The following is a 26,343-nucleotide window of genomic DNA, read 5'->3' as shown; positions in this document are numbered from 1 at the left end:
TGCCTCCATGCAGGAGTGTCCTCAGCACGAAGGACAAGGCTGATGAGGATCCATCTCCTGTGGGGAAAGGAAGGTGTGGGGGGCTGAGTGGGAGCCTCTCCTGCTAACCCCCCTCCTTACCGGAGGATTGGCTTCCACCTCGCTTCGTTTTTTTTATGGCAGTGAACACCCACCTATGCCAAGTTACTCCTGGTAAAGAACAAAGGTTTGTTTTCATGTTGGAACAATCAAAGTGTGCCTTCTACCGGGTCGTGCAAGCCAAAACTTTCACGAGGGAAGAGACTTCAGGAACTCTTATGAAGGGACACCATATCAAAGTGTTACATCCGTAACACCTTTCTATGATTGGGAAGACACTGAAAAACCTTCTTCCTCCAGAACACATTAATGTCTAAGGATTGCCAACCTTGTTAGGATTACGTTGTAGTCACAATGCCACACAAGTGAGGGAATAAGTTAACAGGAATAAGAATGGGGATATCAGCAGGTTTGCACATTAATGTCTCACACCCGCAATTTAAGGAAACAACTGCAAATACTTTCTTTCCACTAAATATCCATCACAAACATCAGTATACTAACATATTTATTTAAAAGAAAGCAAAACATTAAAAAGCCAGATGAAGACGCCGGCAGTACTTACTGGTAGCTGAAACCAAAGTGGGAACTCGGTGGATAACTACCACCACCTCGTTAAGTTTCAATAAATGTATCCAGATTCACTGAGAGTCTGAGCACACACCTATTAAAGGAGGAAAGTTTATATTCATATATAAACAAGCCTCCTTCCTCCAAAGGAACACTAGTGATGTCTAAGGAATACCAACTTTGTGTTCATTTCGTTGCTGTCGTTGTCACAAGGGAATGAACAACCATAAACAATCCCCCCCACATGTACAAGTATATTGTGGATAATGGCAAGTTTGAAGAGAAGACTGTAACATATTTACAGTTTATCTGGAAACAACTGTGTCCAAACATCATTACAGTATCTCATATATCCCTCACAGTATCTCATATATCCCTCAGACATGATGATCTACCAGAACATTTATTCAATATAAAAGAAAAATATTAAAACAGCCAGTTTAAAGCAGCAGATAAGTATGTCTGTACTGTCCTGCAGCCACCTGTCAGTTGACAGACCTCCTTGATGTGCTTGATGAATTTTGAACAAAACTTGATGTGCCGGTCTACTGGTAAAGACCTTCACAGACGATGGACAGTACGAGAAAAAGATAAGGGGAAATAATAGATAAGAACGCTTGTGTCTAGAGAATTTGTAATCCGCGATTGAACCTGGGGCTTGAGCTGTTAAATCGGTTGGAGCGCTGAGATGACTGGCCCGATCGAAAAACCATCTAATGACTTTCTCGTACAATCCTTGAGGTAGTGAGCGGTGAATGTCGACTGATTAGACCAAGTTCGTCTAAGTTCCCGCTCTAAGTACCTGAGCAACAGACATGTTTTTTTCAAAGGCTAGAGAGGTGCTTAAACCTCTAACGTCATGAGCTCTAGGCTTTCCCGAAACAAAGTCCAGCACTAGAATAAGCTTGAATCAAAAAGAAATAATGTTTTTTGAAATTTTCTTTTTAGTCCTACCTGTGGAAACAAAAAGATTCCTAATTCCAGGACGGAAAGATATTTCCTAATAACCCTGACAGGGCACAACTTTAAGTCTTCTTGATTTCCTGAGTTTGGAATTGCTGGGACAGAAAAACCCTCAAACCTAGGATCCCAAACGGATGGATTCTGGGTCTTGGCGACGAACGATGGAACAAACTTAAAGGAAATATCCTTCCAACCCCTTGAGTGTTCTACTTCATACGACACTCCATGAAGTTCACCCACTCTCTTAGCTGAAGCCAACGCTAATAAGAAGACAGCTTTAAGCATGAGATTTTGGTCCACAATATCTTTTAAGGGTTCAAAGGGCGGCTTACTAAGCATGTCTAGAACTCTAGCCAGATCCCAATTTGGAACCCTAGGGGAAGAGGGAGGACATGATTGCTCAAAACTCTTGATGAGCATGGAAATATGTCTGGAAGAACCCAAATCTATTCCCTTCAAAAGAAAGACTTGTCCAAGGGCTGCTTAAACTCCCTTAACAGCTGGAATCGACATGCCCAACACATCCCTGAGGTGAACGAGAAAATCTGCGATGTCGGGTACTGAAGCTTCTAAGGGCTCTATCTTCTTTGAAGCACACCATTTAACAAAAGTTGTCCATTATGCTTGATAGACTGCTGTAGAAGACTTTCTCAAGTAACGAGACATTCTCACAGCTGTCTTTGACGAATACCCTTGTCTTTTCAGCAGACACTGGATAACCTCCAGGCGTGAAGATGAAGGGATTGAGAATTTTCGTGAAACCTCTGGAAGTGCGGCTGCCTCAGGAGGTCCGGTCTGTCTGGAAGAGGCCACGGAGGGTGAATGGCGAGGCCTTTTAGGTCTTCGAACCACTCTCTCTCTGGCCACCAAGGCACTACCAAAGTCATCTTTAGGTTGTTGGCTGTCCTTACTCTGTTGAGGACCTGTCTTAATAGTGCGAAGGGAGGAAAAGCGTACACGTCGAGATTGTCCCACATGTGTTGAAAGGCGTCCTCCAAGGCTGCCTTTGGGTCTGGGACAGGAGAACAGAATACGGGGAGTTGTGCATTCAACCTTGTCACAGAATACGGGGAGTTGTGCATTCAACCTTGTCACGAAGAGATCCATTACCGGAGAGCCCCACATCTGAATGATGTAACTTGCTACCTCTGGATGAAGGGACCATTCTGTCCCTACTACCTGTCCTACTCTGCTGAGGCCGTCCGCTAGAACATTTTTCTTCCCCAGAATGAATCTCACCGACAGACTGACTTCCTCGTTTTCCGCCCACTTCAGGACTTGCAGGGCGAGAACGCACAACTCCTTCAACTTCAACCCTCCTTCCTTCTTTATATACGCCACTACTGTTGCGTTGTCTGACATCAGAGCCACTGAATTTCCTTTCAGAACTTGAATGAAATGTAGGCAGGCTTCCTGAACCGCTCTCATCTCCAGGATATTTATGTGAAGATACTTTTCTTCTGTCCATTTGCCTCTCGCTGTTTTCCCCCGAAGATGGGCACCCCAACCTTACTTTGATGCGTCCGTGAAGAATAGAAGTTCTGGAGGGCCAGAGGACAGAGGCATCCCTTTTAGAGTATTTGCACAATTCTGCCACCACTCTATAGCTTGTTTGGTTTCTGGAAGAACTTGAACAATCCTGTCTGGGGAACTTCTTTGATCCCACTGATCTTTTAAGTTCCATTGTATGCTCCTGAGGAGCCTCGCATCCACGGTGTCGGCTTCGCCATCCGTTCCCAGCTAGTGCAGCAGCACAACCTCGCTCCCAAGGCCATCAGTGAGCGCCTGATGACTGTCCGCATCCCCATCACGCGGGACAGACATCTCACCCTGATCTCTGTCTACGCCCCGACTATGACCTCAACCGATGATAACAAAGCTGCCTTCTACACCCAGCTCGACCGCACCATCCAGGCAGTGCCCGCCAATGACAAGCTCGTTGTGCTTGGCGACTTTAATGCCCGAGTAGGCAAAGACCATCGCCTGTGGGAAGGAATCATCGGCCGCCATGGCATTGGAAATTGCAACGCCAATGGCCAACTCCTACTGGGTCTGTGTGCAGAACACCAACTTGTGGTAACCAACACCATCTTCCAGTTACCAAAGCGACAAAAGACCACATGGAGACACCCACGGTCTAAACACTGGCACACCCTGGACTACGTCCTGACCAGAGCCAGAGACCGAGGAGACGTCCGCATCACCCGATACATTCCCGGAGCGGACGACTGCTGGACAGACCACAGACTCCTCATCTCCCGACTCTCCGTGACGACCCTACGACCACCCAGAAGGGCACCTGACAGCGTACCACACCAACGCTTTGATTGTAGTAAGCTCCGCAACCCACAGGTGGCACAGAACTACAAGGAGGCCTGCGAACAATACCTCGCAGACCCTGTGGGTCAGGCCACTGTCGAGCACCACTGGACCACCCTCAGAAACGCCATGGCCCGTGCCGCGGAGGAAACACTAGGCTTCACCACCAAGAAACGGCAGGATTGGTTTGATGAGAATGATGCTACCATCTCTCTTCTCATTGAAACCAAACGACAAGCACGCCTGACTTTGTAAAACCAACCAACAGCAGCTGACAAATGTGCTCACAAGGTGGCTGAAGCTGGTTGCCAAAGAGGTATCCGTGAAGCCCAGAACACCTGGTGGCAAAGAAAAGCTGCAGAAATACAGAGTTTCGCTGACCAACGTGACCTGCGCAGCTTCTATGCAGCAACAAAAGAAATATTCGGTCCCACACGGTCATCAGTGGGCAGCCTGAAAGACGCGGATGGGGCCACGACCATCACCGACAGCGAGGGCATCTTGGCCAGGTGGAGGTCTCACTTTGAGAACCTCCTCAATGACCAAGCAGACACCCCAGACGATCTCCTGTGAATGACCCCGCAGCATCCCGTCCGTCACTGGATGGCACTACCACCCTCCATCCATGACTTCAACAAGGCCCTGCAGCGCATGAAGCCCGACAAAGCCCCAGGGCCAGACAACATCCCGTTGGAGCTCCTCACTCACCGTGGCCCCGGCTTGAGGAACCGTTTGATGCTCCTTATACTGAAAATATGGGAGACCAAGACCCCCCCCAGTGACTTCCGCGATGCAAACATCACTACCATCTTCAAGAAGGGAGACAGGGAGAACTGTAACAACTACCGGGGAATATCACTACTAAGCATCGCGAGTAAGATTTTCGCTCGGATTCTCCTTGACCGCCTCCTTATTCTCGCAGAAGACGTCCTGCCAGAGTCCCAGTGCGGCTTTCGACCTTCCCGCGGGACCATAGACATGATCTTCTGTGCGCGACAACTACAAGAGAAGAGCCTCGAACAACAACAGCCCATAATGTTCATCTTCTGGGATTTGAAAAAGGCCTTCGACAAAGTACCTCGACCTGCCATGTGGGCTGTCCTCAAAAGATATGGCTGCCCACCCGATTTTGTCAAGCTGGTGCGTGCCCTCCATGACGGAATGGTTGGGAGAGTCTGCCACCAGAACTCTCTTTCAGACCCATTCCCCATCAACGGCGGCCTGAAGCAGGGCTGTGTTCTGGCCCCGACGTGTTTCTCGCTATACACCGCAGCAATGCTCAACGAGATTCCCCCAGACACACCCTCAGTCGACCTACGTTTCCGCATGGATGGAGGCGCTTTCAACCTCGCTAGACTCCGCGCCAGAACCAAGACCACCTTGTGTGCAGTGCGAGAACTGCAATATGCTGACGACAATGCCACCCCAGGTCAGACGGCAGAGGACCTACAGTCGTTAGCTGATGCATACAACTCTGCCTACGAACGTTTTGGGATGCAAGTCAACTCAGACAAAACCAAGACCCTCGTCCAACATCCACCAGGACTGATGCTCCCCAACTTCAATACCGCAGTGAATGACCAACCGTTAGAACAGGTGGACCAGTTCTCCTACCTCGGGAGCATCCTAACATCAGCTCCCACAAGCAAAAAGGACGTGGAGAACAGGATCAGGGCAGCCCACTCCGCCTTTGGCCGACTCAACCGCCGCGTATTTAACAACCACGCACTGACAATGACCACCAAAATAATGGTGTTCAGGGCAGTAGTCCTCTCCACGCTCCTGTATGCATGTGAAACTTGGACGCTATATACAGTAGTAACGATCTTAAAAACCTAGAACGCTTCCAACAAATGAAACTGAGGCAGATCTTGAAAATCCCCTGGGAGAGCCACACCACCAACATTGAAGTCTTAGAACGTGCCTCGCTGTTCAGCGTGGAGGCCACCATCATCCACCACCGCCTCCGCTGGATAGGACACGTGCATAGGATGGATCCATCTAGGCTCCCAAAGAAAATATTCTACGGAGAACTGACCCAGGGCACCAGACCACGAGGAGCCCCGAAAATGCGCTATAAAGATCAACTAAAGCGCACCCTGGCTCTAACTGACATCGACCTTCCTCATGGGAAGAAACAGCCAGGGACAGGAAAACCTGAAGGAGTACAGTACACCATGGCACCGTGGACTTCGAGGAGAGGAGGAGACAAAATGAGGAGGCTAGGAGGAGAAGAAGGAGAGAGCGATTAGAACAGCCCCGCCCACCACCTACCCTCCGATGTGAACACTGTCCGCGACTCTTCCACCACAGACTAGGACTTAACAGCCACATCAGGCATAAGCACCCACCCCACAGATAGGAGGCTGATGGCTAACGACAGAACCCAATACTCGGACACGATGGGCGCCGACGACGACGATGCTCCTGAGGTTCTGCCTTCCGTGTGGAACCAACTTCTCTAAGGACACCAGATGTCCTATTAGCCTCTGCCAATCCTTCGCTCTTCTGGGCTGTCCTCCTAGGAAGGGACAGAGTACTTGTTCCAGGTTGTTTAGCCTGTCTACTGATGGAAATGCCTTGACCTGCAATGAATCTAGAACTATCCCCAAGTAAGTCGTTTTGTTGGTTGGAATGAGATGAGATTTCTCCAGATTGACGGTAACGCCCAGATTTTTGCATAGTTGAAGAAGGTTTGCACCTTGTTGATTCAAGATTTCCTTTGAGGAAGAAAGGAGTAACCAATCGTCCAGGTACCGAATTAGACGAATACCCCGTTCGTGAGCCCAAACGGAGATCGTCGTAAAGATTCTTGTGAATACCTGGGGAGCTGTAGAAAGTCAAAAGCACAGGGCCTTGAATTGCATAATCTGGGCACCCCATTTTACCCTGAGAAACTTCCTGCTTGCTGGATGAATTGGAATCTGGAAATAGGCATCCTTGAGGTCTATAGAAATCATAAAATCCCCTCCCTCAAGGACGCCATGACTGTTCTTGGGGTGTCCATCTTGAAACTCGTCTTTCGTATTAATTTGTTGAGGGCTGACAGGTCTATCACTGGTCTCCAACCTCCTGTTGCTTTCTCCACCAAGAAAAGACGACTGTAGAATCCCGGACCCAGAAGCTTTACAGTCTTCATAGCTCCCTTCTGCATCATTGTGGAGACTTCTTCGTCCAAGGCAGCTCTCTTCAACGGGTCCTTGGGGGCTAACCATTCCGCTTGGCTTGCTGGAATCAAAAGAGGAGGATCCTCCAGAAACGGAATCCTGTAGCCCTCTTTCAACACAGATACTGTCCATGGATCTGCTCCGTGGAACTTCCATGCTTGCCAAAATAATCTGGGGCATCTCCCTACCTGAGGCTTGGGCAGGGGAGGGGGGCCTCTCACATTACCTCCTACGAGAAGAACGTCCTGATCGGCCTCTCCTAAAGGACAACTATGAACTCCTGTAGGTGGCAGGAGCTGAAGTAGCTCCCCTTCGGGAGGGATTCGTCGATTGAGCCCATTGACCTGAAGAAGGGTCTCTTCTTACTTGAGACAGAGGCGAACGAGAAGTAAGAGGCGCCTCAGCTACAGGTCTCCTAAAGACGGGACGTCTCGCAGAATGCGACTTGGGCACGATGACTTCCCTCTTCTTGGACATCTTCTCCGCTACTTCTTCAGCTTTCTTAACCGGGAACAGTTGTTCATCCCAAACTGAGATGTTCCGAAGAGCCCTTGCTTCCCTGTCAGATTTTCCTCGGGAGATTCTTCAACAGCGAATCCCTTCTCCTCAGCACCCAGTTCGCTGAAAGAGCCAAGGCCTGAAACGAGAGGAATTTAAGGGCACAGCCACCAGATCCGACTAACTCATTCAGGGCCTCTCGTTTGGCAGGTTCCATCGATTCTGTTGGAATCTGCGAACTCACCAAGGTAGTGGCCCACCAGTTCAGCCATGATGCAACGTTAACCAGGTCCTTCGACATCTCCATCATCACGGCCTCGGTCTGGGAGAAGTAAATGGGTGCTGTAGAGGCCCTCTCTTCCGTGGCACCTTGACATAAGATCTCCAGGACGTCCTCCATCTTACTTGCGCCATGAGGTCGACCTTCCAAGGCATAATACTTACTCTGGGACTTCATCCCCTGTAAGAGCTTAGCCGCACTATGTCCTTTAGAAGAGTCGCCATTGCGGGCTATCACCTTGTCAATATGCGCTCGCCCCAGCCTGACATCTCTCGCCTCTGGAAGAGCTAAAGAGGCCTTCTTTTGAACGGGCGCACCCAAAAGCCGGAGGTTCAGTCCTCATCCTCTTGCGGTAGAGGCTCCACTAAATTACTGTGACTCCTTATCAAGGAGATCACTCTCCTATAAGCAGAGTCCTGCATGGAAAGCGCTGCCTCTTCATCCACGCCCTCTGTCCTACGATGGGGAGAAAGGTCCTCACGGGCACCTCCGCTCAGACGGGACCCTCGGCTCTTCTTCTCTTTAGAGACGGGTGCCTCTGTCACCTTAAAAGACTTTGACGAAGGGACAGGCTCCTCCGTGAAATAGTTCGACGGAGGGGCCCGTATTTGTCTATCATCCCGATGGGCAGACCCGTCGAGGCTGCCCATCCTAGGAGATGACTCCCTCTGCTGGGCGGGTTGAGTGACTCTAGGTCGGGACTTATGCCTGCTAGACAAGGCCTTACGGTCAGCGGCTGACGCCATCATGAGGCTACTGGAGGCCCTTCTAGGAGGACTGTCTCCTACCAGCTTGACCATTGAGCTTGAGACTGTAGTAAGGTCTCTCAGCTTGTCCTTGGGTACGAAGACCCATCTTCCTTAAGGAGAACCAGCTTTCCTGCTCTTCTTCTGCGGAGAACGGGATCATCATCCCCTATCTCCCGATACTGAGGGAGACCTAGAAAGGGATCTCCTCCTCATGGACCATTCCCTCTTCCTTCTACGCCTCCTGCGCCATTCTTCCTCAGACGAGACTGAAGACACCTCTACCGACGAGTCTGACCCACCAAGGAACCGAGACCTTGCAATAGATGGAGCCCTCCTCGACAACTGTTGGATTCCAGACGTCGATGGCTGTAGAAATTCTTCCGGGACTGCTGACGAAGGAACCGGAAGCGTCGACGGACGATCCAAGAAGGGTTAGGACTCGCATAAGCCCTCCTCCATCCTCAGTGGAGACTTGCCCAGAGTCCTCGGCAAACTCCATCCCAGGGGATCTTCCTGCGGGGAATCTTCTCTACCCAGGGCACCCTCCGCTGCCGAAGCGCCGGAGATATCCACCCAAGAATCTGGGGAAGAAAAAGGCACATTTTTATTCCACATGGGGTTCTCCGCCGGGACACGCTCCCCTTGCACGAGAGCAACGTCCCGCTGACCCCCACTACATATACTTACAGGCGCCTGGTTCGCCGTAAAAGAACCTGAAACCCCTGCAACATCATCCTCCAGGGGAAGAGGCACCAACTTCTTCCCTTTCACTGACTTACCTCGTCCCGCACTCTGAGTAGGGGAAGAAGAAGGAACTCTACATGATCCCTAACCCTCAGAAGTCTCAGGAGAAGACATACTAGTCTTCCTAGGAGACCGCTTCGTAGTCTTCTTCATTTTGGTCCTAAACTTGACCTATTGGACTTCACTCCAGTCAGCACATTCCGGACACATGTCCGAAGAAGAACACACTTTACCCCTACACGAGGAACAAAGCGTGTGCGGATCAACATCGGGCTTAGACAAAAAAGCCCCACACGATTTCCCGGCTCTAGACCCAGGACAACGGCGAGCATGCTCCATCGCACACAATCACAAAAACGCTAGACACAAGCACAACAAAAGAATAAGAACACTAAACAATGAGAGCACAAAGGAATGAAAGCGAAAGCACACAGATAAGGCACCAAGCGCACGGGCAGAGCACAACGGACCATGCGGTAACCACGTGGTCACGAGACACAAAGAGTCGCACTGAGATCAGAGGAGCGTCGTGTGATAACGCGACGCGACCAGAAAACTTACTGAAGGCTACGACCTGGGAAACATGTGGCCTGGCTTGGTATTGCCCTCAGGGCACGTATTCCTCCGCTAGGCCTATCATTATAGAAAATGGGAGTAGGGTAAACTACACAAAACTCTGGTCGTTTGAGAGGAGGTTCCAGGTAACTCCTAAGAAAGTGTTTCGAGGTAAGTCTCTGTGTTGGAACAAATATTATTTCACTCAACAATCTGTCAAGATAGAATGTTAATTATAAAACCAAGGCAGACTATGAACAGTAATCGACTATAAGAACAATAAGAACAATCAATTTTATGAAAAATGTGAGCATTACTTAATTAATATAAAGAAGGGAGAATACAGTGTACAATTCCATTGCTTTGTAATGCACGCCCCTCTTCCCCAGAAAAAAGGTCGGGGCCAAGAATCTTGTCGGGATGCGAAATGTGAAAAACTCAAACATTAGAACATATTCAGATTTATTTAGATGAAAACTTCTTCCTCAATATAATTAGTAGAAAATGTTTTATGTCAACACGTAGTTACTCAAATATACATTCAACTCAAATCTCTAAACTACCATAGGCATTAACCATTGTGCTCTGCAATTAAAACGACTAAATGGAACATCCTGTATCAAGTATTTTCCACTATTAAGCGTACACAAACTCATAACAAAATTGTACAATGAATACTGTAAAATAAAAAATAAAACCCACACCAAACTCTTTGAAAAAAAAAACTTATAAAATACTGTTCATGGTGTGAATTTTATTTTACTCAAACTATGATCAATACAAAATGTCCAGAGTTGTATAATTAAGACCCACCAAGTATTATGAAATTAAACCATTACACTTACATCTCCCACTGGGTTCTTGAGTAACTATATATGCTCATTATGTGGAAAGCAAACTGGAAAATAGTGTAATACATCAGTATACGACAGTTATAACGGGAATATTTTTTCAAAGGAGTTGGAAAAGAATACTTTATGTACACTACTGGGAAACAAATCCATCTTTGATGCAACAGGTGGATAAACACTTTGCATTGTATATCACAATGATTGAAATACATTTAATATTTATATGCTCAAACCCATAATATAAACATACTTTACAAGTATGTTTTTCAATAATTACTGTATCAGACAATCCTCAACAGGTGACACTTACCCACCATAAAAATAAAAGTAATTTTCATTACAGTCATTGCAAACATTAAATATCCAAACAGTCAACAAACACTTGGAAACAGTAGTCCACCATACCAGAGAAAACCCAAATCATCAATCTGAGCAATAACTAAAATGTTACTAACTTTTGTCATGTCAAACATTGATACAAAAAGGAAAAGAAATAACCAAGTATTACACTTGGATTTCTTGGACCCAACATAACCTTGTGTCTTTATTGCTGGACATTAACTACAACCAACCAAAACTTCTGAATGTCCTTAGCAGTAAAAATGCTTTACCCTTTTTTAATTTTCCTAGTAGAAAAAAAAGCAAAATAACTGCATTTGGAGGAATGTAATAGGTTAAAAGTAACGTTTTAACATACAGATAATACATTATTTTAGTATGAATTTTTATATTCACTAGACAACCATGAGAGTTATGCACCTCTATTGGGCAAATCTTTAACTTTATAAATTCTAACAATCCAATGTTCTGTGGTATAAGCCTCTTCTAAGACATCCAGCTCAAAATCTTTATTTCCTATTTCAACATTTCGAACTCTGTCATATCCAGGAGGTTTCCCTGAAAGTGGAAAATAATATAAATGCATTGGCATAAAAAAGTGTACAGAAAGGTAAAAAAGTACAGTTTGCAGCAGTTTAAACAAATAGTATATCATTAATATAGATTTCAAAGTTATCTGTATTTTCCTAACTAGCCTATACACCCACCCTAGTCTTTAAATAGAAAGCATATTTTCAGCGGAGTTTGAAATGCTCATTTAAATCTTTTAAAAAAGTGGTTGTGGTTGCTGGAGAATGGAGGGTAGGCCCAACCCATCCCACAATGAAATCTTAGCTTTGACCTTAGACTCAAGCCTTGCAGGGTGGGTGAGGTGCAGTGTTACTTGAAGGACTCTTGGTTTCTTTAGTTATGAACAAGTGATAACTCCTATTAACCTCCTAGCAACTTGAGCATGAAGATGATGCTGGTGTAAGTTAGGTCCCTTCTAGGTGACTGTAGACAGTCACGGAAAACACTATGTCTATAAGGATATGTTGTCTGGATGTAGTCATTATATGAAATGTGTTTGTATATATTCTGTCCATCCTCCCCTCATCTAGGAGGATAAGGGAGAAAGTTCAATACAACACAAACTTGTCTGTAAAGAAAAGCAAGTCGATTGGTTCACCTACATCTGGTATGGAGTTCAGCACAAGATAGAAAGACAGCTGCATCCTAAGGGAGCAGAAAGGCTGGTCATTCTTACCTCTCTTCCTAAAATTACATCACGTCCAATATCCTGGACAAGATTTGCAACGCAACTTGATGAGAAGCTACCACAGGACTAAGGATAAGGTTATCCAGGGACCTGTTGGTATACTCCCACATGTAGTGGGCAGAGAAGGTTGCCTGTAATTTTCCGTTTACTGCCTTCAAGCTCAGTGCCACTGACAAGTTGTTCCTGAAAGTTATGGTAGATCCGATATCTCAAACTGTGTTCTTGAAACTGGGATGGTGCTTCTATCCTCTTGTTGGATAAGCTTGTCTAATAATCTCACAAACCCAAAAGAAACAGTGTTCTTGTCTTTACCTTTCCTATGCTGAGAAAGTCTCTCATTCTTCACATGAAGCCCCAAGAACTTTTTCAGCAGTAATGTTGTTGGGTCCTTACAGGACAGATAAGCCCGTCATCCAGATCTCCATTAGTCACTTTTTACAAAGAAGACATGGAGGAATCTATTCTGAAATTGTGAATAGCTGGTTTCTGGGCCTTGGACGTGAACTCTTGATCAAAAGTGGAAGAAACCTCCAGTATTCCAGAATGACTTGACATCGAAAGTGTCATATGGCTTGCCTGCTCACTATGCTGAGGCCAAGGCTAGTGAGAAGACATTTCTATAGATCAAATACCTTTCTGACACCTGTCTATAGAGCTCATTCTGGGTTCACTTGATAGACTTGAGGACTCTAGTGACATCGCATTTGCGACTACTTCCTGGAGAGGGCAAGACTGTTTTAAGATTCACTGAAGCCTTGATATTTCCCTGCAAAGAGGAAAGGTGCTCTTCAGTCTGAAATCTGACTAAAGACTGAGAGACAGCCTTTTACCACAGAGACTGCGAGGAGCTTCTCCCAACAAAGGTAGAGGAGGAAGTCCACAATCCATTGCAGAGGGGCTTAGACCAGAAACGTATCCTTTCTACAACACCATGGCTGCAGGGACCACTCTAACCTTACATCGTGCCCCTGGCAATTGGGTATGTCTTTAGCCTAGAATGAACCTAATTGAAAGCTCTAACATGTTATCAACTGACTAGCAGTCCACATGGTTTGCCATCTCACAAAGGGACTGTGAAACAGTACCTACTTTCTTGTTGCCATAAAGTTCTAACAGTGTTCTCAGTCATCAACGCTACCAAGTGTCAAATCAAACTCTGTTGAAAAGTTAGCAATGCTATGAGCGCTGCTTGCATTTTGAGCATGTTGACATGTAGGTGCTTTCTTATGTGGACCACGTCCCCAAGGCTATCTGCCTCACCCCTCATTGCTTGCATGTGAACAGTAGGAACTCTAGATAAAGGGGATTGTCTCATACTAATTGTTCTATTGGAACCAGAAGGTAGGGAGATTCCTCTGTTGCTGACAACTGACGCTTCAACACTACTATAGCGATTACTGGAGGATGGACCTGTAGAATAAGCTTCAATGATAAAAGATGTCCCAGAAGATATTACCACTGTTAAGGCAGAAGTTCTTTGTCGTGCAGGAACTAATGTGCCACCTCCCCAAGTCTGCTGGTACGATTGTCTGACGTCTCTATCTGCATACTCCAGTACCCTATTCTCTGCTTGGGAATGAGACTGGATCTCCCCGAAGGATCACAATTCTCAGAACATGGCAAAAAGAAATGTCTATCCCAATCCAAGAGCAATTGCCTCCTGAAGGGTGACAGATCAGCCAATACAGCCTAATCTCATTAAGTGGGCACAAGCAGAGATGAGCATGAACACTTGGGGGGTAGACAGTCAGAAGTACAGTACAAGGTTTAGAACTACAGTAGTACACTACTCCTCTGAAGACAAAGCGGAATTACTCTCTGGAGGACCGATAAACGAGTCTCTCGAAGTACAGTACTTATTCTTCAGGTCAACAGAGAGCTCGAAGTCTCTTTCACCACGGTAAACCAAACGGTACTTGCGTTTCTATCTTGAACAGTGTCTGTGGAGAGGATGATGATTGGTCTCCAGACCCAAATCTACCTCTCCAAAAAAAAAAAAAAAAAGCAACTGAAGAGGTCTGGAGACCTGCCTCGGATGACTTTGAGAAATTTCTTCTCCTCCATTGCTTTCACTCTACCTCTAGGGCAAGAGATTTCCGTGACTTTAGAAGTAGGATATTGGAATGTCAACAATGTGTTGGAGAAGGGCAAGAGATGATTAAAGGAAGCTGAAATACCTACCAAAATGACTTCCAACACCCACGTTACTATTACAATGACCATTGGCCTCAATGGCAGCCTTCCTATATCATAACCTTCGCATCCTTTTGCAAAGAGGGCCGTACACTCCACCACCGAGATGTTCCTTCAGGATGCAGTGCCCCAATGGTTAGCCAGCTGGTATGCCAAGAAGGTCCCCGCCTTCATGCCTTAAAGGACCAAGTCTATATACTTCTACAGTGTTTTAGGTTTTACCAAGTTCCAGGTCTAGTGAAATAAATATGCAACTGCCACTAAATGTCTTTCTATAGGGGTCCCTGCTGCTATTGGTGCTGGATTGATGGGTAAAGAAGTAGGTCTACCGTCTCTGGGATGTAGAACCTCCGTTGTTGAGAGAACACAGGGCGAGGATCTTGCTCAAACGACTGAAGCAAAAGGAATTCCTTGAACCAGAGATTTAGGAATTAATTCCAACTTAAATCCGGTGAGCAAGATCTGATGACAGTAACATAACATCGGTTTTGGACCCTTCGTGGGCACCAAAGTGTCGATCAAAGGACATCATTCACCTCGTGAGGCGCCGCAGTGGCCCCTAGGGTCAATGAGCTCACAAATGCATAGAAGGACCTCGACAATGGTAAAATAAGTCTTGGGATTCTCTGGTTCCGCCAGCACTGGACTGGGGTTCTGTTGACAACGTTTCAAATCTCCTTCCTACTCATGACGAGGGTTTTCGACATATCTCAGAAGAATCCTACTTCCTCTTGGCATATTCACGGACCAGGGTGATACCCTGCAGAGGAAGAAGTGACGATCGAAACATGACCAGGTTCCCCTTTGGAGACTGAACTTCTCCTGCCCTCATGCCCTTGGAAACTAAAGAAGCACTATGTGCCTTAGCCTATGGAGAGCAAGCAGGAGGACATAACACCAAGCACACTGCACTGGAGAGGAGCCTTGCCAACAACCACACTTACATGATGTGGTATCTCGGTTCTATTATGAGTGCTGAATGCAGTCCTGAGAAGTCACTTGTTCCAATTCCATATCAAGCTAACAGTTTGAAAGGTCTCCGCACATGGAAAATCTTACAGTGTGAGATCTCGTATCGTACACTAGTCTCGGTGAGTTGGAGGATCTTGGTGCATGGATGGATCTTGGCTTATTGGAAGAACTCAACGTGGACTGGAAGTGATAAGATGGAACAAGCGACTTGAAAGTCATTTCACAAAGAACTAACACGGGGCTGATCTGGCAGTATTGCAGCGCATGGAGATTGATCTCACATTGAGAAAAGACCTTGTTGATCATACAAGAGTGAATTCCCTGTTCTTCGGGGCTAAAGTTTTCTTACCAGAAGATCCTAAGGTGTACTTCAAATTTGCAGAAGGAAAGAGGAGGGTGGAGCTTTTCATTCAACTGACAGTGAGTGAGCTTGGTTTCAAATGAGACTGAGCACTGGAAACAATGCACCACATATATATATATATACACACACTCACTCATTCACTCTCACTCTCTCTACTCCAGCTTATTGGTCTTCTTGAATTTAGATGACTTTCTCAGGGCCAAAATTATAGTACAAGTATCAGCGTTTGCAGATTCAATCGAAGGCGTTTTATTTGATACAAGACCGAGAAGAAAGCAGTTTGATTCCACATGTACAGCACTAATATTAATCGGTCTTCTACGACTTCTTCGATTATGTCTATTTGTTTTCTAGAAGTCGCTGTGTTAAGACTTCATGAAAATCAGACGAAGGAGGAACTTTAAGTTTTCCCTATACAGAGTTGTGCAAGGCAATGTCGACACTCCTACTGGGGAAAGACCACAGAGGACTCTTCAAAGAGGCAGCACTACTAAATGATATGTCCCTAGAGCCTTTCCATAAGTCAGGAAGAAGGAGGGCATTGTCCCTCCCATAAACACTGCAAGAACAAAATCTTCCTTTTAATGGACCACTAATAATGTCTAAGGAATGCAAACTTCCTTACGACCACATTATCATAAGGCCACACTAGCGGGGAAATGAACAGCAAGACATGCCACCCAGCAGGAACAAGTATAATGTGAATAACAGCAGAATTGCACACCTACAGTAAATCCAGGAAAAACTACATATAGTATGCTTGTCATCTTCAATTAACAACTGTCAAACATGACTGTCTACCATTACACTTATTCAGTCTTAAAGAAAAAGATTAAAAACAACCAGATTATGAAGCAGCAACCAGATTATGAAGCAGCAGAGAAGTTATGCACTGCAGCTAAAATCATCAAAGTGAAGGCTACCCTGGTGTTTGTTGAGTGGGCAACTATAACCATTCGCCCTTAAAATTACAATGTAACGGCCCATTTCAAGCTTCACAGAATGGATATTTAATGAATTCAGTTTAAAGGTACTTTGTAAAAAGTATAAAAGCTCCTGTATTTTTTAAATATAAAACATATATAACTGTGGACGATGAGGTCTTCACCCCTACATTATTATCAGTTATGTCATCTGTTTGAAACCATCTACACAAGGCTTAACCTGAACTCATTACAGATATCTCACTACTGTAAACACTAATATTCCTATGATTCTAAATATTTCACAAAAGTCTACAGGTTTCTGTAACTTTGAATACTCTATTATCTTTAATTTTTTAGGATTGGAATTTGTTATGATGGGTACCCGCTCACATATGACTGACATTGAAATGGTTTATGACCAGAACTGATCAATTCCACCCCCACCCTGCCACCCCCCACCCTTCCAAGAAAAAAAAAAAAGCTTATAACTACTTAAATAAATACTTGCCAGGTAACTTTATCTAGTTGGTAGTCACAAGAAATGCTATTACTGTAATTACCACATCAGCTCTGTGTAGCTTTGTAGTATGTCAATAAAATGTCCGCTGAGGATAAGATGCTTAAATGCTAAATAATCAATTACCAAAAGTTTAGACAACCTCAGATCTTTGTAGCTATTTCGAGGAATGTACAGATCACATACCCAATACTGAAAATCAAGATATTTCCTCTCATAGTGCCTAGATTACTAATTTTACACCTAAATACTATTATCATATCTATTACAATGAAGCACAAGTATTTTCAAGGCTTTGAATGTCACATTTAAGCTCAGATCATACAGTCCTTGGAATTGGGGTGCTATAGAGTACGTTATATTGAAAGTTCAAAATAGAGGCCTCACTTCTGAATATTCAATGTGAGCACAATTCATACTTTCAGATGACCATTGCTATAATAATACTGAATTGAAAAATAAAGTCAAATATTAAATCATAATATGAAAGAGGGGATTACTTTCTGATGTTCATGAAAGCATCACAGTGTTGGTAATTCACCAACTCAACCTTGCCAGTTTGAATACAATGATGTTACTTCTCAACATGTGTAGCTTTGTATTTAGTTAAATTTTATATCAACATTCACCCTTGAAGCTTGTATATTGTTAAATTCCCTATTAGGACTTATATTTGAAACCTTATCTTAATAAATGTGGATCAAATAATATTATAATAGAAATTACAGTGAAAATGCATGATTCTGTTTCCAATATACAGTGCTCCCCGAAAACACTAAAGTACTAGACAAATAAGGACTTAATAATCTACAGCATATTTAAAAAATGTAAAATGCTCATTTAGTTTGCAAAAAAAAAAAAAAAAAAAAAAAAAAACTATTCATTACTGTTAAGCCATTTTGCCCAGACTATTTGTTTTTTCTTATCTTCTATTTACATTTGACAATTTTTACATGAAGATGCTCATGTAAAATATACAAGCAATAACCTATTTTGTCAACAAACAAATAACTATGTACTTACCTCCTTCAGTATAGACTTGGCCAAATCTGTAATAACACATTTTGTACATCAGGCAATTTAGTAACGTTGGGGACCCTTCCTTGTCAATTCGAAATTCTCCAGCAGGAGTGTAATAATCATGCTCCTTGATGTGAGCACCTTTGTCTGTGCTACCACCAATTCGAACCATCCATAAAAATTTATTGATGTCTGAAATAAAAAATAAAATATACCAGTCTAAACATTTTTATGGCATTCTAAAATACTGAAGACATGGAAAAGGTCAAGTAAAGACTTGCAACCATTTAATAATAAAAATTGAAATGGGTATGCTACTTTTAAATTCCTTACTTATAAAGGGCCAGAATCTTTCAGAGACTTCTCTACTTGTGAGACAGAAAAGGGTGGCAAAGAAATAAAAGGATACCAATATGGAGACAAATGTCCAAATTTTGACCTCTTTTATTTTTCCTTTAGCCATCCATCAAATTAAAAAAATTTGCTCAAGCAAAATTTTTCAATGCAAGACAATCAATTGTATTTTTGTAAACTGAAGTTACTGTACAACATACATATTAATACCAAAAGTGAAAGACAAACAGCAGCAATAAAAAAAATATTATTATTATTATTATTATTATTATTATTATTATTATTATTACTAGCCAAGCTACAACCCTAGTTGGAAAAGCAAGAATGCTATAAGCCCAAGGGCTCCAATAGGGAAAAATAGCCCAGTGAGGAAAGGAAATAAGGAAATAAATAAATGATGAGAATAAATTAACAATAAATCATTCTAAAAACAGTAACAACGTCAAAACAGATATGTCTTATATAAACTATTAACAATGTCAAAAACAGATACAGTATCTCATATGTAAACTATAAAAAAAAACTCATGTCAGCCTGGTCAACATAAAAACATTTGCTCCAACTTTGAACTTTTGAAGTTCTACTGATTCAACTACCCGATTAGGAAGATCATTTCACAACTTGGTCACAGCTGGAATAAAACTTCTAGAGTACTGCGTAGTATTGAGCCTCGTGATGGAGAAGGCCTGGCTATTAGAATTAACTGCCTGCCTAGTATTACGAACAGGATAGAATTGTCCAGGGAGATCTGAATGTAAAGGATGGTCAGAGTTGTGAAAAATCTTATGCAACATGCATAATGAAAACCACCTGTCATTACCTACCTCATTAATGAATGCAATGGATGTTCAAGCTTTGCTAAAGACATTCCCTATTCTAAAAGACAAAAGATTTGTATAAGCATATGAACAAATGTTTCTTCAAAAATTATTAAACGTGTCTTTTCTGTTTTCAGATTCTGAAGGATTGTCATCTACTTGACTGATGAAGGATAGAGGTAAAAGTGAATATCAAGAAAGGTTGGACGTGGCATATGACAGGGTGAAAGGAAGTGAAACTGGTGATCTGGAGGAGATGAAGTTAATAAGAGAAAATTTTGTTAAGATTGCAAGTGATGCATGTGGCAAGTGGACTGTGGGAGGCAGCATAAGGAAAAGTAGTGAATGGTGGAATGAAGGAATTAAGATAAAAGTGGAAGAGAAAAAGAGGGCATTTGAAGAGTGACTGTAGTAATAATGAAAAGAAGTATGAAAGATATAGAGAAAACTGCAGAAGTAAAACTTGAAAGTAGCTGCGGTAAAGAGGCCGGCTGACTGGAAGTGGGGTCAGGGATTGGGTCATTCAGATGAAGAGAATAAGAAATTTTGGACATAAGTGGAGAGAGTAATGAGGGGTGGATTTAGAAATGAAGACACATTGAAAGATGAAAATGGAAGGTTGTTGAAAGGAGAGAAGGCAAGGAAAAGGTGGGCTGAATATTTTGAAATGTTGCCAAATGTTGAGAATAATAGGGAGGCAGATATAATTGCTGTTGCAATATGTTGAGATACCACTGATGGGAGATGAGAATGACAAGAATTACAAAAGGAAGTGAAGAGCATTAAATAAAATGATAACAGGAAAAGCACCTGGTATGGATACAGTGAGGGCTGAGATATTAAAGAAAGAGGATGTGACTGTACTGGAATGATTGGCGAGTTTGATAATATATTTTATGTTGTCAAGGGTACCAGCGGACTGGGTGTGTGCATGTATTGTTTCTCTAACAAAGGTAGGGGAGATGTGCATGAGCGTTATAATTCAAGAGGTATTAGTTTGTCAAGAGTGGTTGGTAAAGTGTATGGTAGAGTGCTAATTAATAGGATTAAGAATAAAACAGAGGATGCAATCTTAGAAGTTCATGGTGGTTTTGAAATAGGTAGGGGATGCATGGATCACATATGTGAGAGATATTTAGCAAAAGGTTAAGGTGTATTTTGCATTTATGGATCTGGAGAAAGCTTAAGATAGAGTTGATAGGGAACCGATGTGGGATGTGATAAGATTATATGGAATTAGCGGAAGGTTGTTGCAAGCAGTGAAGAATTTATTGGCAAAAAAGGTTGTGATAGGATACGAAATGAAGTGAGTGAGTGGTTTCCAGTGAAAGTGGGAGCAAGACAGGGATGTGTGATGTTGCCAAGGTTGTTCAATTAGTTTGTTGATGGAGTTGTGAGGTAAATGCTCGAGTGTTTGGTTAAGGATTGAATCTGATAGACGAGAGTGATCATGAGTGGGAGGTGAATCAGATGTTGTTTGTGGATGATACAGTATTGATTGCAGACTCAGAGGCGAAGCTGGGTCGATTAGTGACAGTTTGGGAGGGTGTGTGAGAGAAGGAAGTTGAGAGTTAATGTAGGTAAGAGTAAGTTATGAGATGCATGAGAAGGGAGGGTGGTGCTACATTGAATGTCATGTTGAATGGAGTTACTTGAGGAAGCAAATCAGTTTAAGTACTTGGGGTCTGTTATTGCTAAGAATGGTGGAGTGGAAGCAAATGTTCGTCAGAGTAAATGAAGGATGTAGTGAGTTAAAGGCAGTGAAAGGAGTGGTAAAAAACAGAGGTTTGGGAATGAATATAAAAGAGTTCTGTATGAGAAAGTTATTGTACCAACCTTGATGTATCGATCGCGGAGCTGTGGGGAATGAAAATGACGTAGAGACGGAAATCGAATGTGTCGAAAATAAAGTGTCTGGGGAGTATGCTAGTGTATCTCGATTAGATATGGTTAGGAATGAAGTAGAAAGGGTGAGAACGGGTGTAAAAAATTAATTAACAGCTAAAGTGGATATGAATTTTGCAATGGAATACCCTGTACTTACCATCTGAAGAGTAACCAGTGAGACCACCAAATATGACAAGCACGTAGTCGACATCCAGCTCTCGCATTATTTCATATGCTTTGTCCTCGGTGCTAGCCATTGCCTGCCCGACACGCGATATGTGCGTGTTGTTCCATGTGTTATTGTCAACTAATATAGTTCTGTTTGCCATCGCCGTTATCTGGTAACCATAATCCCACCATGACATAACTTTAGCATCCTAGGAAGAAAAATTCTTTTAGAAACTGTACCAGAGGATTAAATGGAGTCATTTACTAAAAAGGACAAGAAAGAGATGAAAATAGTATTGAATTCCCTTTTTAACCATAAATTCTAATTTTAATTCTAAAATATAATTTGTATATTACAATCATGCAAGTTACAAATGTACTGTAAATGCAATCCAAATAGTCATAAATTACAATCCAAAAATGCATGTAGATTTGAAACCTTACTTGTTCCTTGGTAAATCACATATCAACTTCGTCTTTTAAAAGATCTTATATATTCAAAATAAATTAACTTCTGATTTCTTTCAAGATGACTACCTTCTTGTAATGTCATTGTCTAACAGAACCTTAACTTTACCGGATATTTCATTAACTTTCTTGTAACCAATGAAATGAACAAGAGCAATGATTAATATAGGGACCAACAAAAATATGATATGTGAATTTTTAAACTACATAAAATAGCAAATATTCAAAGTAATTTGTATTTTTCTTAACTACAGTACAATATACAATCCTGAATTCTTTAATAGGAGTGTGTCATTAACCGAAAATAGGCTGTTAAAATTTACTAAGAGGTGTGCCATCATCGGTTCAACAATGCATGAGAATGTTAGCACTGAAGAAGAAGAAGAAGAAGAAGAAGAAGAATAGTAGTAGTAGTTGTAGTAGTATAAATTATCATCGTCACGGTGTAGTGACATTTTCAGTAATGCGTTCCTGTTGTTGCTAGCGGGAGGCAGATAAGCCCCTTCCCTCACCAGCACACTGCATAGCCACCTCGACTTCCACCTAGGACATGCAGGGTTGTTGAGGTGAAAAGAGACTCTTAAAAAACTCGGGTTTGTATAGCTTAGTTAAGATACAAAGTACTTTTAAAATGTAATTTGTTCCTACAGGATTACAAACTTTCATCCTTTTAATAGGAGATTTATCCAAAGGAGGCAGAAAATCCCTATAACTAAACTAACAGGTTTACTAATCTGGGAAATGACCATGCACTTTAATCCTGCACAGGGGAGAGTGATGACTCCCATCAACCTCCCAATGATCAGCAGTAAGTATTAAACTAAGTCACTACCAGGAACTGATACAGTCATGAATGTAAGGTCATTATGAGAAACGGGTTTGCATACATTAGGCAATCCTCCCCCTGGTCTGGTAGGATGGGTGAGAAACTTCTAAACAGAACCTATTTACTGTACATATTACAGAAAAGTTGCTCGATCATGTGATTTCTCTACATCTACCATTGGATCTAGCAAAAAAACAGATTGACTGCTGTACCCTAAGTAAGGGGTAGAAGGGCCAGTTGATCCTACTTCTCATTCTAGAATTATTTTAGACGACATGTTTCTTGTCCCACAAAAGAGCTAAGTTTGCTACATAATCCGTTGACCAACTACCACTGAGCCAAGTATACCGGCACCCACGGACAAGTGGGTATACTCCTGAAGGTAATGAGTAGCGAAGGTTCTGCCATAACCAAATTCACGTCTTCAAGAATTACAGGATGAAGGTTCTTCCGTAACCAGACTCACGTAATCAAGAATTACAGTACAAAAGTTTTTCTGTAACCAGACTCACATCTTCAATAATTACAGTACTAAGGTTCTACCGTAACCAGACCCGCGTCTTCAAGAATTACAATATACCCAGACAGGTTCTTCTTGGCTGAGGATAGATACGTTATGTCTGAATCTACTATGGCCCTTCATCTACTTGTCTGCAGTGAAAGGATGTTAGATTGTTTTACAAAGCCAGAAAGAAACAGTTCCCTAATCTTTATGTAGCTGTAGGAAGAATCATAGTGTCCTCCCAGAACAGTAAGGCAAGTTATACTGTATGATCCCAGCTACAGTAGTCACTTCTTACAGGGAGAAGGAGGAGAAGGATTTGAAGTCGTGAACAGCTGGGTTGTAGGTCCTGAACTTGAATTCCTGAATCAAGGAGATTCTCTATTCTTCAAAATAGTTTGTGACACAGACATGATGTTTCCTACTTGCTTTGTCAGGACTAAGCTAGACAAAGATGGTCGAAGCCTTATCTGCCATCCTTCCCACAGACTAGAGCACTTATCGACTGAGAACCCATGTAACTCGCGAAAGATTCCCTGCAGCTTCAGGGCCTATTCTCACAGATTGTAGACATAAGACCTAGTTGAAACTTGGATCAAGAGCTGAGAAATATCCCTCACTGCAAAGATTGAGGAGCTTGGGAACAATCAGAGTCCTGTCGAACCTACCTGTTGTCAACGAACTGTTAAGTGATCGGGGAAGATGGGAAGAAAAGTGGAAGCATCTTGAATAGCTAGGAATGTTGAAAGGAGTCTCAAAATGCCGACAGACTGGGAGTGGTGAGCAGAAACTTTAAGTATCTTGTTCAACTAAAGTGTACCAATCGGGCCACAGTGAAAACATGAAGAAAGAAGCCTTTTTGCCCAGTAATGATGCACAGATCACAATTGATCCTTACATCAAGGTACTATTAACCGAGTGTTTGCTAAAAAATGACTTCCTGACTGAAAGAGCCTTGCAAACAGCTATGCCTTGTTGACTTCCCAAGAGTGTACCTGCTTGTTAAGGGTGTGTAAATTGAGCCCATTCATCAAAGTAAGATGTGAAAGGAAGCATGCTGCTCCTCAACTTCACCCACTACTTTACCAATCTCACTTGCTAAATAACTACGCTGATTATGAAACTGGTAGATCACAACGGGTGTCTTTCTCCCATGAACCATATGTCCAAGATGGATTAATAAAAAAAAAAAAATTGGGAGCCCCATCCCTCCTCAGATTCCCTGGAGGAAAGGAGTTTCCATGTGGTTCATTATGCTGCAACCTGGGTAGATCATTCTGTATTCGTGCAGCAACAAACCAAAAAGAATCGGGAACACTGGTTTCAGACTAGTAACACTTCAGGAACTACTGGAATGATTACCCGGTAGCCATTCATGAAAGAAGTCTCATAGCCAAGACATAAATAACTGTAATTAAATTGACACTAGTAGCTTACGTCATAAGGAGCTACGGCTACAAGTAACGGACTAAACCCCCCCTCCCCCCCCCCCTCTCTCTCTCTCTCTCTCATATTGATAGACTAAATTCTCGCATAATTCGGGACCCTACTGTGTATGTATGTATGTATGTATGTATGTATGTATGTATGTATATATATATATATATACATACATTAAGAATGTCTACATATATACATACATAAGAAAAAGAAATAAGTTAAAAGACAAAAATTAATGGCAGTCCAGAATAGGCGAGAAGGAAGATCAGAAACAACCGCTCTCCATCTGAGCCTAAAGTAAAGTGAGCTAAATCACAGGTGTGTGAGGGGGAGCGGGAGCAAGTCAACCTCCCCTTCCCCCTTTACTAGCGGTGTGGATAGTTAACCGTCGCTAAACTTTTATGGCTCGTCATTTCAGCTACGCCGAAAGTAATACCCCTAATAAATAGCGTGGTTTGTATTCCAGTTGGGGAACAAATCAATATTAGGCAGTACTCAGTGTGTTAATTATCCGAGCTCAAGCAATGGGCAGCGAGTTGTTAGGCTAGGAGTTATCCCACCCTAGGGCACTAAAGTACGCAACTTCACGCCTGTCTATTACCTAACCGTCGCAAAGAGTGGTATCTGACTGTACTGACACCTTGTTATAAATCATAACACCAGATTTTCAGCTACACTGATAACATACTCCCAGTAAGGAGGTTTATATTCATGTAGAAACAAGCTTTCTTTGTAACATATAAAACAATTTGTGGAAAGATTAAAATTAAGTGCCTTTCACTTCTTATATTTATGTCCAAAGGATGCCCCCCTCCTTCTAACACATACACAGATAACAGCTCACAGTATTCTTTTACCATCACTTACATCACACCTACATCATAGTTCAAATTTTTATAGATATCTCCAAAGGAAATCAACTTCAATGACGAATGGTAATTAGACAAGGATAAAAATAGCATTGCAAGAGATAATTACCTCAGGAGTGTTGTGACGTAACCAGTAGTAAGCTTCTCTGAAATCATCAAATATAATCCTAGATCCATCATGGCCTCGAGCTGATAGAACAATGGATGGGGAGCTATATGCCTCTGAAGTAACCCAGGTACAATGAAGAGTATACATCACTAAAAATATGGACATGATACACACAAACATGGTGGCAATCTGTAAAGAGAATAATATACATTAGTAAAATTCTGAGCGCAATTACAAGACTAATGTTGCTGTTCAATTATCTACTTATGTAAAATATACTGAAGATGTATTAACATATTTACATTGCTACAAAATTAAGACATTAACTCATAATGACAATCTCCTCAAACATCCCAACAAGAGAACCCATGAATAAGGATTTATGGACTTATAGCCATATGGGCCAGCACTAAAACTTGGGAAACCATTCATTGCTGACTATAACTGGGGTGTAAAACATAGCTATTGCACTATTAAAGTTGAGTTCATTAGCAGAATGGAAGAAAAGAGGCAAGAAATGGAAGTAAGATTAAACATTA

At 42.7% G+C, this 26,343-nt stretch overlaps 1 protein-coding gene and 1 long non-coding RNA gene across 3 annotated transcripts in view; one reads left to right on the top strand and one right to left on the bottom strand.

The window, feature by feature from the left end:
- LOC137625868 (uncharacterized) overlaps positions 1-21,553 on the top strand; it is a 469,270-nt gene extending 447,717 nt beyond the window's left edge. Inside the window, exon 4 of the long non-coding RNA XR_011040929.1 lies at positions 19,673-21,553. This is a non-coding gene — a long non-coding RNA (uncharacterized lncRNA). The remainder of the gene's footprint in view (positions 1-19,672) is intronic.
- Positions 10,369-26,343, bottom strand: part of Stt3A (catalytic subunit 3A of the oligosaccharyltransferase complex) — a 52,109-nt gene continuing 36,134 nt past the window's right edge. For both annotated transcript variants that reach the window (XM_068356794.1, XM_068356796.1), the window contains exons 10-13: positions 25,805-25,993; positions 21,580-21,799; positions 18,367-18,555; positions 10,369-11,671 (exon numbers count right to left, since the gene is read on the bottom strand). In XM_068356794.1, the coding sequence (XP_068212895.1) occupies positions 11,526-11,671; positions 18,367-18,555; positions 21,580-21,799; positions 25,805-25,993 (744 nt within the window). In that variant the 3' untranslated portion in view covers positions 10,369-11,525. The remainder of the gene's footprint in view (positions 11,672-18,366; positions 18,556-21,579; positions 21,800-25,804; positions 25,994-26,343) is intronic.

This window comes from Palaemon carinicauda, chromosome 33, assembly GCF_036898095.1.
Source record: "Palaemon carinicauda isolate YSFRI2023 chromosome 33, ASM3689809v2, whole genome shotgun sequence".
NCBI classification, from domain to species: Eukaryota; Metazoa; Arthropoda; class Malacostraca; order Decapoda; family Palaemonidae; genus Palaemon; species Palaemon carinicauda.
This window is presented reverse-complemented; position numbering and strand designations above follow the sequence as displayed.